Consider the following 15,788-nt stretch of genomic DNA (forward strand, 5'->3'; position numbering starts at 1 on the left):
CAACTGTTTGTCTGGGATGTTTCAACTTCAGGTATTTACTGAAAATGGTAGGGCCAGCAAGGACAGGAGACCTTACTCAGGCTGAGCAGTGCCTCATTCCTTGTGTAATCACTTCCAGCTCAGTGGGAAAGCGACAAAAATCAGAGTCACAGAACCAGAATTTGGACCTCATTTCCCACTGTGGAAAAGGCAGTTGCTAAAATTCCCAGTTAACAGGTAATCACTGTACTGACTGAAACCAAATCCACCCAGAGATCCCACAATGGCCCTTGCCTGGTTACATCACCAAATCATTCACCAAAAAAAAAGAGAAACAAATTACATTAGGATGAAACTGACACACACACACACAAAAAAAAGCCAGAAATAGCATTTCAGAAGCAGAAATAATTGGCAGAAAATTTTTTAAGACTACTCATTTTAGGATAGCACACCTTTGTAAAGAGAGAGCATTTAATCTGGAGCCATTTTCCCCTTAAGAAACCAAGGCTGACAGAACAATGGGGAGAATTCGCTTCAGAAATTACAATATATTAAGTCAGATTTGCTTCCAGCAGGTTCTGTACCTTCAGAAATTGGTCAGGCTTTGTATGTTTGTCAACTGGGAAAAACCTATGCTCTGTTCTCCTGCTTTCCCTCTTTTCTTTACCACCTTTTAGCTCTACAACAGAAGGTGAGAGAAGAAAATTTTACTGAAGGAGACCATGAAAAGAGTTACAAAACTTTCCACATATTTTCTCTGCATAAACATGCTGTGGATTTCTAATGTAAATAGTGCCAGGGCACTGTCACTCAGACCTCAGGAGTTCACCCCAGTTAGACAAATTATGCTGCCTGTTATCTCAGTTGTTACAGATTCTTGCCTTTGATTCATTCCTTGCCAGTGGCTGGATTTTATGTGTAGAAGAGAAAAGGAGCCTCAAATGCTGAAGTTAACCTCTTGTGGTGAGACCAGTAATCCTGGGCTTTCCAGTGAAGAATGCAGAAGGAGATAGCTGCTAGCCCTGTCTGCCAAGGCAGCAGTCAAAAGAATGCTGAAATTTGGCACGTATGAGCAGGAGAAATGCAGTGCTACAGAAATTTTACATGTCCTGTAAAAAACCTCCATAAAGCAGTGTTGTGGCTGTGAAAAGAGGATGTTGCTGCTGAGCAAACCTGCCTGGCAGAAGCAGCGGCTGCTGCTTCAAACATCATCTCCAGACTATAATTAATGCTAACCTTCAACTACAGTCAGCAAGTCTCATTTCCTCCCAGATAAGGTGATACTTATTAGAAGGGAATACAAGATGTGATGAGGGGATTCATTTCTGAACATGTTTTTACAGCCAGGACCAGTGTGGCTGGTGAGACTGAGTGAAAGCCCCTGTCCTACATGCCAGGTATTGCCCAGATGTGAAACCCCTTTGGGTCCTGGAGCCTGTGTATGGAAAACAAAGGGCCTGGATGCTGCCAGCCCCAAGCCCTGCCTTGCAAGTGCATCATTCCAGTCTCTCCTTCCTGGTCCACAGCCCCTTTTAGGAACAGAAAACGCTGAGTTTCCCTGGCAGCACCATGGGAGGAATGTGCATTGCATGCCCACCTGTAAACTGATTCCCTGTAATGATGAGTGCCTTTAAAGCCATTCTAATGAGCCAGTTCTGATGGAATGTTTTATTTGTGCAATACTTCCAAAGAAGGGAAAAGCTCTTACCTATTGTTCTTCGGAGATCTTCACACTGGCTAATGTGAGGGAATTTCAGGATTTCCTTCCACTTTTTGCTTTTGCCTTTGCGTTTCCCTCCACCCCCTGCAGAGAGAGAAATACCAGGATTAGATTGCTTTGGGGGCATAGTACCACAGTTCCACCTAGAGTTTACCTGCCCAGTCACAGTTCTTATGGATACCATTAATAATTAAAGCTGATATATTGTGGGTTGATGCACAGGTAGATCCCTGGAAGTGCTCAATGAAAGCCTGGATGGGGCCCTGAGAAACCTGGTCTAGCAAAAGATATCCCTGCCCGTGGCGGGGGGGTTGCAACTAGATGACCTTTAAGGTCCCTTCTAAGCCAAACCATTTTATGATACCGATCAAATCTGAGCTTGTTTGGGCTTAGAACAGACCAAGGAGGTGGCATCTGGCAGAAGATCAGCTCACTAAAAGTTGGGAGTCCAGGCTTGTGGCCCACCAGGTCCAGTTTAGATGACAGCATCGCCTCTGCCCCAACCAAGAGTCATTTCACACAAACCAAACAATCTCGTAAAATTACAACTCACACCTTTTCAACACAGATATCCACCCCCATTCTGGTTTTGGGACAAGCCCTGATTCTATCCCAAAGGAAGTGCTGAAAACTAAAGATCAAAATCCAGTTCCTGCCATCCCCTCCCACCCCTCGCATTAGGGATCCTGCCGACGTGGCACTACTGCTGCTGTTACACACTCTGGTCACTGCTGCTTCCACAGGAGAACTGTGGGAGAAAAAGAACAGCTTCATGAGGAAAAAATCTCTTATTGGTTCTTTCTTCTGTTCTGCTTGGAGAGGCTGCGCAGTCAGCGGAGGAGGAGTATCCCCCTGGACATGACAGCCCGCATGCAGACCGGGATTCTCCGAGTCGCTGTATTTATTGCAATTCAGTCTCTGCACACAAAATCTGATTCACTTGAGTCTATTTTACATGCACTGGCACGCTGAGTGACTAATTCAGAGCTGAGTTAATTCTGTAGAGGGGTTGGTGGAGTCACAGTTGCAGACTGAGAGTGTGTTGGGTCCTTCACGACAGCGCAGGCTAAATTAGGAGAGCACTGACTCAAAAGGTAGCAGACCACCAGAGAGAAAACAGGAGCCTCGGAAAAAAATTACAAGTATTACTCTCTGTGGGGCATTTCTGATCACACGGTGTCACCTTTGGCACAGGAGTGCTTCTTTAGCATCTCATCTTTTATTCCTTTGCTTTTGGTGGCCAATGGTTTTTCCATCACAGAGTCTTGAATTATTTTAAACTTCTTATTGACAGGAACTGATTGTATTTTTACAGTATGCAATGTAGAGCAGAGATATCTGCACTGGCCATACATGTTTGGACTATCAGGAGTACAGCCCTGCTATCCTTTCCAGGAATTAGACTGCAGGAAAGCATGGAGAGCTGTGACTGCCTCCCCACCACACAGTATTTTGCAACACAGACGTACCCCTTATGTCTGTAATGAGTTCTGCTTCAACCTCTTGTCTTCAGTGCATCCCAACCACTGCTGCTGAAGTCATTTCCTTTCCCATCCCTCTGCCCATAGCATCAGAGAGCCTGTCTTGCTCTCTTGGTCTTGCATGCTGAGGGCCTTAAGTAGGCTGCAAGGTGCTGGGAAGCATTTTGTGGGCTGGTGAGAGCACTGTGATCATCTGTTCACCAACTCCTGAGCACATCTGTTCACAGATGGCTCTGCTCTGGCTGCCAGTGGCCACAGAAGTTGGGTTCAGCAGCCCTAAGGGTCTTCACTGGCTTTTATGTCCCCAAAAGCCCAGTCCTGCAATCCTGCACAGTGGCTCCTGCATGCCAGGCTGCCACCTCCACTTGGTCCTCTTTTCCTTCTCTTCCAGGGGCATTTTCCTTCAATGCTCCTGCCCTTATGCCTCATCACACTGTACTACACTTCTCTCCCTGCACCCTCCCTTCGCATACTCCTCTGGGAAAGTGATCCTTCCAATCAGGGATTCCTGCTTCCTTCTCTCTTCCAATCATTCTCTACAGCTGCATTTTCTTCTCTGAACCATTTCTTCCCTGAACTTTTCTTCTCTGTGTGTTTTCCCTCACACTCATTTATCTTAGAATCACAGAATCCTACAATATGCTGAGCTGCAAAGGACCCATCAAGATCATCCAGGAGTCCAACTCCTGGCCCTGCACAGGACACCCCAAGAAACACACCTGTGCCGGAGAGTGCTGTCCAAATGCTTTTTGAACTCAGACACATTTGGTGCTGTGACCCCTTCCCTTGGGAGGCTGTTCGAGTGCTCAACCACCCTCTGGGTGAAAAACCTTTTCCTGATACCCAACATAAACCTCCATGTGCCCCTCATTTCTGGCTGCTGCCACTGCAGAGACCCACTCTGTGCTTACCAAGGGTCAGACAGAGGTACTGCTTAGGGCAGGCAGGAGCTCTCTGCTCAAGGGATGTGCAGCTGCCTGGGCAGCAGTGCCTGCTCCAACAGTATTTCCAAACACTTCTGGACAGAGGCTGCAGCAGGGATAAGCCAGATGAAACCATCCTTTAGGATGCATCTGCTCAACACTGGTACATCTTCACCCACTGAAGGTCTACCCTCTAGGCACAAGCACTAGTGATTCCAGAGCACACCTGCTTCTCCAGCCATCTTTACAGAAGTCCTCCCAAAAAGGCTGCATCTTCAGCAGCGTCAAGCAGTGCAGAATGTTGCAAAATAGCCCTTTGCGGTAAGTGACAGCTCTGAGATTTGTGCAGAGGTGATATGATTCTGCTAAGCTAGGCCAGAACATTTTTAAAATCCATTCAGTGTAAAATATATATTGATGTATTTACATTGGATGATGTATTTCTGACATTAAATTTCCATCAAAACTGGGGAAGGGCTCTGCGGCCCCCCGTTAAAGCCGTGATCAATACAGCCAGCATGTTCTCTCCTCTTTTGTGGCTATCCTCCAAAAATAAGCAGCCTTGTCTGATGAATCATTTGCTCTTAGCTGAGCGTGAAGTAGCGTTACTGCTTTGCTTGTGACGTCTTTATGTTAAAGATTCTGATCAAGTGCTTTAATCGACCTGACCTTTCCACTCTCAGCTTTTCTTGTGGAGCCAGCAGTGTTTGCTGGCTCCAAACGTTAATTCTGGGGGGGTTTGAAGGACATAATGCAGTGAGACAGCTGAGGCAGAGTAAATTGTCTAGCGGAGCTAAAAGCTAAAAGGGGAGGTTTCTCTGAATAGGTCATGGTGCAGGTTGCACAGGGAAGCTTTTCACACGTTGCTGTGATTGCTGCCTTTGCACCGTCTACTCCGTGCAGGAGGATTTGCGTTCTTCAAGGCAGCTTCTCAGGGCAGGACTTGACAGGTGTGCCATGTTTTAAATGTAAATTCCATCCTGTGGTGTCGGAGGGTCTGACTGCTTTAAAATTTTGCTTTGCTGCTGACGACAAAAGGTGAGCTGCCAGAACAGCACGAAGCTCAGCCCCGCTTCCTTGTGTGCACTCAGCAACTCAGCATTTGCAAACTGAGGGTTGGAGCTAATTCTCTAACACGTCAACCAGTCCTGCAGGAAACAAAAGGCATTTGCTCTACATCTTACCTACTGAAAAATACATGGCATTTATCACATCATCTTGTGATGCCACATGGCAAATCTAGCTCTGATCTCTGCCTGCAAGGAGAGAGACATAACCAGAGGTGCACATGTAAAACATCTGCCAGCAGGAGCTACCCTTAGCCTAAAGTGCCCACCTTTTTTTCCCTTCCATTATTCAGCATATAGTTACTCTCCTAACATCAAGAGGAGACAGGAAAATATTATTAAGCCAGTGAGATATTAAGTGGCTTGTCCAAAATTACATGAGAAATCAGAGGACAGAGCTGAAGATGAAGCTGAAGAAGCCAAGGCTTTGAGCCTGTTAATTCTGCTAAAGACAGCATCAAGCCATGCTCCTGCTCAGATGAGTGAAGATTATTCACAACACAGAGTAAAACATATTGCTGGATGAATTTATTCCAGCACCATGCCTGTAGCATATTCCATTTGTGCCTCATGCCACTGTGCAAGGTGGATTTTAAGGATGGATAAGCTGGCTTCCTACTGCTGCTCTGTTCTTGCCCAAGTTGATAAGCCAGCAGTACACCCCATGCTGCCAGGCCTGGCTAATCCAAGACAGCCAAATATTCCATTCAGCTGTATTAACTGCAATCTGGTTAATCCACAGATCACTGGAGGATGATTACAGCTTCTATCTTCCATTTCACAACAGCACCTGGGTTATCACCCAAGGCCTTCCCAACAACAGCACAGAGCTCAGTACCCTCAGAAGGCAAGGCCTTGATTACACAGTGAAAGCAGTGAAACAAACTCCAAAAATATTAAAAGTCAAAAAAAAACATGGTTAGTGTCCTATTTCCACTCAAAAGATGTTTACGTTTCTTCTCCTCTTCCTCTTGCCACCCCTTCTTTACTCTGCCCCATGGAGGTGTTTGAAGCTCTGTGTTATATATGGAATTGCCATATTAGAGTAAGGTCTGGCCAGTAAGGGATGGACTGCAGACAGCTTCAGAGGAAGATCTTGGAAAGCTGTTTCTGAAGTACTTGGAAAACATTAAATTTGTTCCAAATTCTGTTAATTGGATATGGCTACCAAAACATGGAGGTGTATTGCTTCCAAGCAATTTCTTTTTCTTTTTTAGCATCTATGCAACTTAGATGCAGGCTGTTCTTATGATCCTGGCAAACGCCCTGAACTGTTGAATGCCCTCATGTCTCATGTGGGTGTGAATACCAACGATTAACTGTGTATTTGTGAAGGAAAAGAATACTAATTTTAATCTTGTTCTCCTAGAGTGCCTCATCCTAATGAGACAGCATGAACAAAACTTACCAGCCCATCATTTTCCCCTAGGATTTTTCATGTCTAATACATCCAGCCTCTAAGGCAAACAGTTTCACCCTTATTAGACCTGATTCATGTAAAAGTTCTCCCAGGTTCACTATTCTTCTTTCATATTAGTTCCACCTACACTCAGCTGCACTAGCAAATAAAACTGGCTTGTTTTCAGAGAATGAAAGATGCTGCTTGCTCTCCACCCTTCATCCTGCCCTTCTTCTCTGGGAAAGCAGAAAAAAACCCCCAGTTTCATTCCTTAAAGATCTTAGATGATACTCCTGATTAATCTGTGCTTAAAACAAGCACTTACAAGACCATTAGGAACCTCTATGAATCCCTTCTGTCAGCCCAATGAAAATGCAAAGAGCATGAGGGCTGGATTCCCAAAAGCCGGTGGGTGTCCACCATCGACTGGGGTGCAGTGCTTCTGCAGACCGGTCTCCAGAGGCTCTCTTTTATCAGATACAACAAAAAGTCCACTGCAAGCCCTCAGAAGAGAATCACGTTACACAGCTCCTCTTACCGACGCTAATCTGTCCTTATCTCCCGCAGCCTTTTCTGATGAGCGCGGCTCCGAAGAGTCACAGACCATGGTAAGGGTTTTGTGCCCATCTCCCCTGCTGTCACAGAACGTTTGCTCATAATGGTGCTACAAATACCTAAGCCTGACAATCACTGTGCAAAACACCTCACTGCCTTTTGGAAATGAAGAGCAGATGTATTTCATGTTTAAGCCTCTAGAACCACACTGATGGGAATTTCACAAGCACAAGCTTCTCCCCAGCAGAGCCAGGCTGGCTTTGCAGTCTGGTTACCAGAGGGCAAAATATTTTGTATGCAACTGGCATCTGAAGTCCTATTAATGGTGGCTTACAGAAGTCAGTGTTGATAAACACTGCAGGAATATCTACCTATGATTCAAAGAAGAGGTCAGGTAGTACTGTAAATACTGATGAGAGGCTGAAACATGACTTTAACAACACGTTTTTTATGTTAATAATAACGTTAATAATATGCTTTAGTAACATCCACTGCCCTGAAGGGATAGACAAAGCTAAGGGATTAGTCTTTGAAGAGTGATCCTCAGGGCTTAACTATCATATGTCAAGGCCACTTTGTTACTACCCTAGGAATATAAAGGTGTCTTTACACAAGCTACCTTTATGCCTGGTCAGAGCACATTGAAAGGACTTAACTAAACTTAGAAAACAGGCCTTTAATTTCCTCTGTTAGTCTCAAGCAGGCATCCCAATTTGTGGCATTGTCCATACAACTCTGCCTACATCCTCCACTGGATATTTTTAATGCATATTTGAGATTATTTGAACAAGTTTTCTTTGGGTTATGTGGGTCAGTTCACATATACTGCTTTTACATTTCACTGCTATGCTAACAGAGACTTGTTTGGTCACAAATTTCCCTGGATGCAGTTTAATTTCCCCCTCTATAAACACCTATACTTTGTCTATTATGATGTCTCCCTCTTTTATACCTTGTATTTAACTGCACTGTGTTTATCTGCAGCTGATAAATGAGCAAAAAGAGATTGTTGGCTTTTATGCCACAAACAAAAATAATCCAAAAGATACAAAGTCTACTGCAGATTTACAATCTATTAAAAAACAAACAAACAGTAAATCTTACAAAAATAAAGCCAGCTATAATCTAAAACAGTAAAATTAAGAAGAGCCCGAAATTTTAATTTCCTATTCTTGACCTCAAAGTAAACAAGGCTACTGTTTACTGTTTACTGCTACTGGCACAAACCCAGGCAGTTTTTCTGGGTTTAGAATGCACTGCCGTGTACTGGGTGGTTCAACATGTCTGGGGGGCTGTCTGGGGGTTTTTGAGGTATTTTCTCCATCAATAGTGTGGATAACAGAAAAAAAATTGTCACACTTCAGTAACAATGATCACTTGGGATCATTGGGAGACCAAGCTTTTGAAAAGAGCTGTTCAGATTCAAGGTTATCACCCTGCTGAAAATATTAAATCTCTCAGTGAACCTTTCCTCCAAACTGGAGTTGAGACCATATTTCAAAGTTCTACAAAATTCTGATTTAAAGACATTAAACCATCTCACTGCGATAACATTTGAGTCATCTCAGTTCTCTAATGTCAAAACATTATCATAGAACGTATCAAATAGAGTACTAAGATATTATATCACTGGAACAAAATGGGTATGGCAAATTGACATTCTTTACTTCATTAAAATGATGTTTCTATATTGTCAATAAGAAGGTAGAAAAAGCAAATCATCTTTTCTTTTGAACAGACACTTTCCTGCAAACCTTTAATTTTTGACAAAACGTCATTCTCCGAAAGGAAGATTCTTTTGTCAGAAATGTTCTTAACTGTCACATGCTTTGAAGAATTAAACAAGGAACGTGGTCTCCCCATAGCTGGATGTTTGAGTGACTCTAAATTCCCGCATTTCTTACCAACTCCTTTGAGTTAACTTGCACTGCTGTGAGTTACACTGACTGTAAGAGTGCTTCCCATTCTTCCAAAGGAAGAATGCAAATCCCTGCTCCAGAAATCCTGCTTGAATAGGGCTTGATAACATCTTTCCAGGAAGGAACTCCTCTTTAAGCAATGGCTTTTAAACTTATGACCTGTTCTATATATTTATTACCCTGTTTAGCAACAAGCATGCAAGCTACCAACCAATGCCTCCAAACCCAAACCTGCAAATGCAACTTGGGGTGGTCTTGTGCATGGTTAAGATGATGATCTTTGTGGGTTCCTTCTAATTCAGGATATTCTATGAGTCTATGAACCCATCACCCACACATAGACCATGTACTGCCCACACAGACTGCCCAGAAGGATGTGTAGTGCTCCTGGATAGAGCTGCGTGCCTCAAACAGCCCAAATGTTCTTAGGGCTGGCCCCTAAACCCAAAATACCTTACAGGGACTCCAGGGTCCTAGTTAGACACTGAGATAAATGACTAGAAATCTAAAAAGTTCTGCTGATTTGCTGATCCATAAGGTGCAGTTCTGATGTTTAGCAACACGAGACAGGCAGAAGGACTGCAGGGAAACCTGGCCCTGGTACAGACAACTACATGGGGCTCAGCTCTCCTGAAAAATACGATGCCAGTTCCAGAGGGAGAACATGCAAAAACCCAGCCCTGAGCAGGAAACGATGTGGGTTCTGTCTGTCCCTGTCAAAGAGCTGTGTGGGCTTTTTCTCCTGTAAATAGTTCTGCAGTATCTAAAAAAATAACTTAGCCTCTGTGTTCCTGACATTTGAGTCTTACAAGGAGTATTTCTGAACTGTGGGGAGGAGATCCAGCTGGAGGGGAGGTGAGAATTCAAGTGTTCCTATCAGCAGTCTGTAGCCAAGCTCTGAGAATTATGTTCTATTCTGGTTTTTTACCCTCACCTAAATAAACTCACCAACAAGACTAAAGAAAAGATTTTTGGTAAACGTCATGAAAAATTAATGGCTTGAGACAGGCTCTTTTATTAGGCCTGGCTGACTTATTAGTTCCACCAAATTGGTAGAATTGGTAAAGCTTTGAGATGTTCTGACAAGAACCCAGAAATCCATGTTAAAAATGGTGAAGATTAGGCTGGGAACCTCCTTAGTATATGTGTATGGGCTATACTGCCAGAGCTGTTTTAGGGGAACTTCCCTTTTGTGACACTTCAGTCCTTTTGCTTCCAGAGTCAGCCAGGAAAAACAGGACAGCATCATGACATCTCAGACTGGGTCACTTTCTGTTTGGGATGAGGACCAGACACATCTTTCTTCCCCATAAAAGCAGGTAAGTACCATCTTCCTTGCTCTCTGTGGTCAAATAACACACCAGTTTCTCAGACACATGCATAAAGCATAAATTAAACCCTAGATAGATGAGGAGCCTTCAAACGTGCCATAGGGACAACGTGGAGAGGGGGTGAAACCCCCCTGAGATGCCTGGCTACAATAAGCACTTGCCAGTTGCAGCAACCACCTGGCAGAGGGGAAAAGGTGTGGGCACAGACATTGATTTGGAGGAAGGAGATTCTTTGTGGATACCAGGGAAAAGGCGTAAGGGGGTGCACAGGACTGATGCAAAAGGAAATGGCCGGCTTTAGGGGAGACTTCCCCCTTACTTAGCTACAAAGCCTGTCTTCGGCCCCATCTTCTCCAGCAACAAGGTACCTACAGCTGCTCTCTGTGGATCTTGCTGGCACGGCCTGCTAGATCATCCCTGAAACCACAGAAAACATCCTCTTTAAAAATCATTGACAGCCCAAGACGTGATGGTAACAGTAGTGCATGCGTCAGCTTTTGGGATCATTATTGTAAAAGGTTACAGAAGGGATTTGGGTTAATGGAGGTAATCTGTGATTATCTGATGCAACAGATTGCTCTGCCAGTGACTCATTCGTTCTGCCACAATATACTGTGGGCTGCAGCTGCAAATAGTGAGCAGGATGGAGCTGGCTCCCAAGCTAAGACTGTCCCTGCTGTTTGGAGAAACCCCTGAAAGAGGGGGTGCCAAGCCATTGCAGGTGTGTGACAGCCTGGCACAGCTTTCCTGAGGGGAGTAGGCTGTAGAAGTGTACTACAGTCACTCATTCATGGGTGTTACTATAGCTACCAGTTGAAGGACTCAACACAAAAAGCAGAACTAAAAAAAAAAAAAAAAAAATTAGAAGGTAGAAGACAAAAAACAAGGAAACTTGTAGAGCAAAGGCAGAGGGTTCCTCTGATTAGCTAATGAAGTGCTTCAAAAGCACTGACTGAAAAATGAGGCTTGAAGGTTGCATGGTGTAAGCGTCAGATGATGCAAGCAGCTGGCCCAGCTCGGCTGCCTCTCCCACCCACCCACCCACCCGGCCATCTTAATAAACACAAAACAGAGCTCTGTGCCAGGGATGGATTAACTATTTCCTCATCCTTCACACAGTCCTGCACTTCCACTGGCTCTCACTGCAGCCCTGGGGCCAGAATTAAAACATGGTATTGATTTGGGCCATCAGCCCCCCGAGAGCAGTGTGGCAGCAATGATCCTACCACCAGGGACTCCAGAAGGGAGCAAAAGCTACGCACTGTCATAGCCTGGAAGATGAAGGAAGAAGAATAAACAGCACCAAGCAGCAATCCCACACCACCCATACCTCCAGTGGAAAGCCCCTGCCTCTGGTCTGGATGTCCAAGGTAGCCCAAAGCACCAAAAGCAGCTGCAGCCAGGGATGGGCACTTCTAATATGTACATAAGTCTAAATAAATGTATGATTCCCACTCACATGCCTTCCTGACAGCCAGCTGTTCCCTTTGCTTGCTGTTATCGTCACTCAGAGATTAATGCCACTGCCTGGGACAGCTTATTAGCAATTTTTATTACAAAGCATATACATTTGGCTGGTGGTGGGCAAGAGCTAAGCCTTTGAGTAAATAAAATACTAGGACAGCTCGCAGGGAATGACAGAGAACAGATATCTGTGGGGTCTTTACCCTGGCTCTGAAAGCCAATAATGGCAGGAGGTCAGAGATCAGTGGCTTAATTGTCCAGTGAATTAATGGTGACGAACGTCTGTTTCCCCTCTTGTTAAAACTGACACCAGATATTTCAGAGAAAGCAGAAGGACACTTGGCTACAAAGGAATGTTTTGATGGCTGAGGCTGAGATTGTTGCCAGCCCCAGCCTGTCAGAGCAGTGCAGGTCAAACGAAGTCACTGTAGGAAACTGCTGCTAACTCCAGCACAAACCAGAACCTTCTGGGCTCAGTGGAGCAGACACAGATTACCCTGCTCACTTTGGAAAGAAAGATCGTTTGCTTGCATTTAATAAAAAAATTCAGATCTAGATCTTTGAATATACAAGCATTAAAAAAAAAAAAAAAATTGGAGGAGTGTGAATTGCACCATAAAAATCAGCCTGTGCTTGTTTCCTCTCATTTTGAAGAAAAATAGACAGCAACAGGAAAAAAAAATACACCAGAATGTATTACAAAAAGCAAAAAATTCTCTACATTTTCCCCCTCCAAAAATGTCCCTCTTTCATTGTCCTGCACAACCCTGGTTAAACAATGCATCTCTTAGTGGAAATTGTCATCATGGGAGGAGTAAGGAAACTGGGAAGTACAAGGGGACCACTTTCACCCAGTTAGTGACATTTTCTGAAGCTGGCTAATACTCCTCTATTGAAACAACTTCCACAGGGAAGAATGAGGTCTACTTATTTATTTTCTCCCCGTTGCTCAATCTCATTTCAATTCAGGTTTTCATGTGTAGCTGTAGGAACAAGGATGAAAGCCTCCCTTTGTTTTAAGGTGGTTATGTTAGTTTTGAGCTGTTGTGATAGAGACTGTAGGGCACATCTTTCCCCTTCATCTCAATATCCGTGAACCCCTCTGGTGTTTAATTTAAGCTTCATAAACAAGGAACAAGCACTTTCTGAATATTAAAAAACACAGTGTCAACCTACCAGTCAGTTTTTGAGAACTGTAACGTGACTTCTTAGGGTAAATCAGTCCCCTAATTATGGGACATGCTGATACCTTTAATTAACAGTGGTAACATGTAGCACTGTTAACAAGGATGTGTAACACTGAATTAGGCGACTGAAGTCTAAGTATTCTTTCAGCAGTGTTTTCTGCAGAGGTCATGACGACCACGGAACAGCCACTCTGGTTTTCAAGTCAATCTCTGTGCTCAGTCTCTGGCTGAGCTAATTATAATGGTGCCTTTAGCATCTCTGTCTTTAAGTGTCTGCCAGCATGTCCCTAACAAACCACCAGGTCTACGTTTTTCTAGCCCAGACAGAAGTCTCTGATTATCAGGTTAGAGTTAATTCATCTCCAATGCCAGGCTTCCATCCCGCATGATTCCAGCTTGCTGAACTTCAATTGCCAATGGAGAAGTTCATGACAAGACATCATTGAACAGTATATTTGTCTGCTCCTTGCTTCTGCCCCGAATCAGTACCCAGGGGAGGAAGGCTGCTGGGTCCTCAAAGGCTAAAAAGACTTAACATGGTCCTCAAGGGCTAAGGGAGGCATGTGGCTCAGCACTTCCAGTGTGAGGATGGTCTGACCATCACGGGGGGACTGGACAGACAACTGTCCCTGCAGGGCCCATGGCCCATGTCCTACCCACTGAGCAAAACTAATAGAAGGGCTTTTGAAGCAAAGGCCTGTGAGCTGCAGCTTTGGAAAGGGCAGTGGTCAGGGTGCAGCCCACACAATCTGTAGCAGTGCTGGAGGTACAGGGCAAAGCACTGCAATGCCAGGGGCATCACTGGGTATAAAGTCAGCGGCATGGAGTGTGATTCTGATAAACGAGGTCTGTGTACTGCTTGTATGGCACTTGGAGTCACTCTAGAGCTGAACAGATCTACAAGGAAATCACAATCTCTGCAGCAAGAAACATTTTCCGTTCAGGTGTTTTATGAAATCCATTTTTCAGGCTTGCTATTATCATTCCTTGTCAGGTGTCAGGACAGAAAAAAGAAATTCAGCTATTGCTTTAGATAATATTCTGATTTTCATACTCATGAGAGGAAAAACCCCAAGCAACTACTCAGAAAATCCAAGCCTCCTTATCTCATCCGACTGCCCCAGTGATGCAACACGCTCCGCACTGTGCTGAGCAACACGGCAGCAAACACTGATCTTCGTGTCTGAGCATCTAAGCCCAAGTGGCACATATGCTATTTTAGCACCTCCTGGGACCATTCTGGGAGATAATGTAATTAATATTATCTTGGTGACGGCTATTTACCACATCCCACTGGGAAACTGCAATCTGTGCTCATGGAATTTGAATCCAATTAATACCCACTTCCTACCAGTTTCAGGTGTCTCCTAATTTAAAGATACATTTACAGACAAAACAGGTCAGTAACTCTTCCCAGTGAGCGAAACAGCATCTTAATTACTCGTGTTTAATAGGAAACAAATGACTGAGCACTGATAAAGTTCACCATTATGCTTTTGAGGAAAAGAAAAGTGCCTACAGAACAATCTGATAACAGGAGAATTTGCTTCCTGTGTAACTCGATATTAATAAACCCTCTCAGTAAGGGGGCAAAAAGGAAATAATTTCAGCTGGTTGAAGTTAACATTCCAAAATAACATTAAAATGATAACACAAACAGGACCCCAGCTGAAAACAGTGCTTATGGGAAAAACATGCATAAACAAGAGGAGGCAGGGGAGGCCGGGGCTCTGGCAGCTCCTTGGCACAGGCTCTCTGTGTGCCTGTGGATATTCCTGCACCTCACACAGCACAGACCCACCCTCGGCCTCTCAACAGGGGACACAGGGTGTCAGGGTAGCAGGTGGAAGCAGGATTGTCCTGGCTGCGCTTTCCACCTTTGATGGAATGACTGGATTTAACAACCTCCCTCTGTCTCCAGCAAACATTCAAGTGCCTCCATAGGCATGAAGACACAGGATTTTTTTCCAAGGTAAAGGCTAGACTTTCAGTCTTACTAGGATCTCCAGTTATTTTCTATGCTTTTCTATAGTTAATCTTCTTGAAATGCAGGAGTGATTTGCCTAAAGGCTGGCTAGTGTCTCAAGAGCAGAACCAGCTCTCAACCACAACAGCCTCAAGTCCAGCACCTACAACTCCAGCTGATTTTATCAGGAACTGCAAATGCCAGCAAGTCCCTTCAACAAGTCCCTTGAGAGTGGGAGAGGTAAGGACCCTAACTGAGGAGTCCCCTCTGTGCCAAATTATAAGTGCAGAGTATTTCTGGAGTAAGTGCTGTTTTCCAAGGCTTGCTGGTATGGAAGTTTTTCATGGGAGTATAATGTGGGAGATGTGGAAGAGTGCTTACAGTGATAGTAAAAATAAAAATAAATAATTAGTAGTTTATACCTAAAAAGGAAATGTTCTAAATTATTAAAAAAGAAATGTTTGTCTCCCAGAAACAGAGAAACAAAGATTGGGGGGGGGGGTGGGGGGGTGGGGGGATGGAACCAGAAGGTGCATCTATTCTGTTTCACATTTTCCACGTTAGTAGATGACAAAGCTGTTTGTGCTTTGCTGCCTTGGCTTCAGAAATCAAGTAAAATATTTCTGAGTTGCTTTTAAAACATATTAATAAAAATAATAAAACCAACACAACCCTTGGCTTTTCAGCAGTGCCCTCTACTTAAAGACATAAAAGCATTTTGCAAACAAAAATAGCAAAAGCTTTTCCAGCTTAAAGATTAATTTTGTCCTCACATAAATTAGCATGACTTTTAC

At 44.1% G+C, this 15,788-nt stretch overlaps 1 protein-coding gene across 1 annotated transcript in view; it reads right to left on the minus strand.

Annotated features, from left to right (window-relative positions):
* Positions 1-15,788, minus strand: part of GRK5 (G protein-coupled receptor kinase 5) — a 151,871-nt gene that overhangs the window by 87,647 nt on the left and 48,436 nt on the right. The window contains exon 2 of the mRNA XM_039553527.1: positions 1,691-1,786. Coding sequence (XP_039409461.1) covers positions 1,691-1,786 — 96 coding nt within the window. The remainder of the gene's footprint in view (positions 1-1,690; positions 1,787-15,788) is intronic.

The sequence above is a fragment of the Corvus cornix genome, chromosome 6, assembly GCF_000738735.6.
Source record: "Corvus cornix cornix isolate S_Up_H32 chromosome 6, ASM73873v5, whole genome shotgun sequence".
NCBI lineage: Eukaryota > Metazoa > Chordata > Aves > Passeriformes > Corvidae > Corvus > Corvus cornix.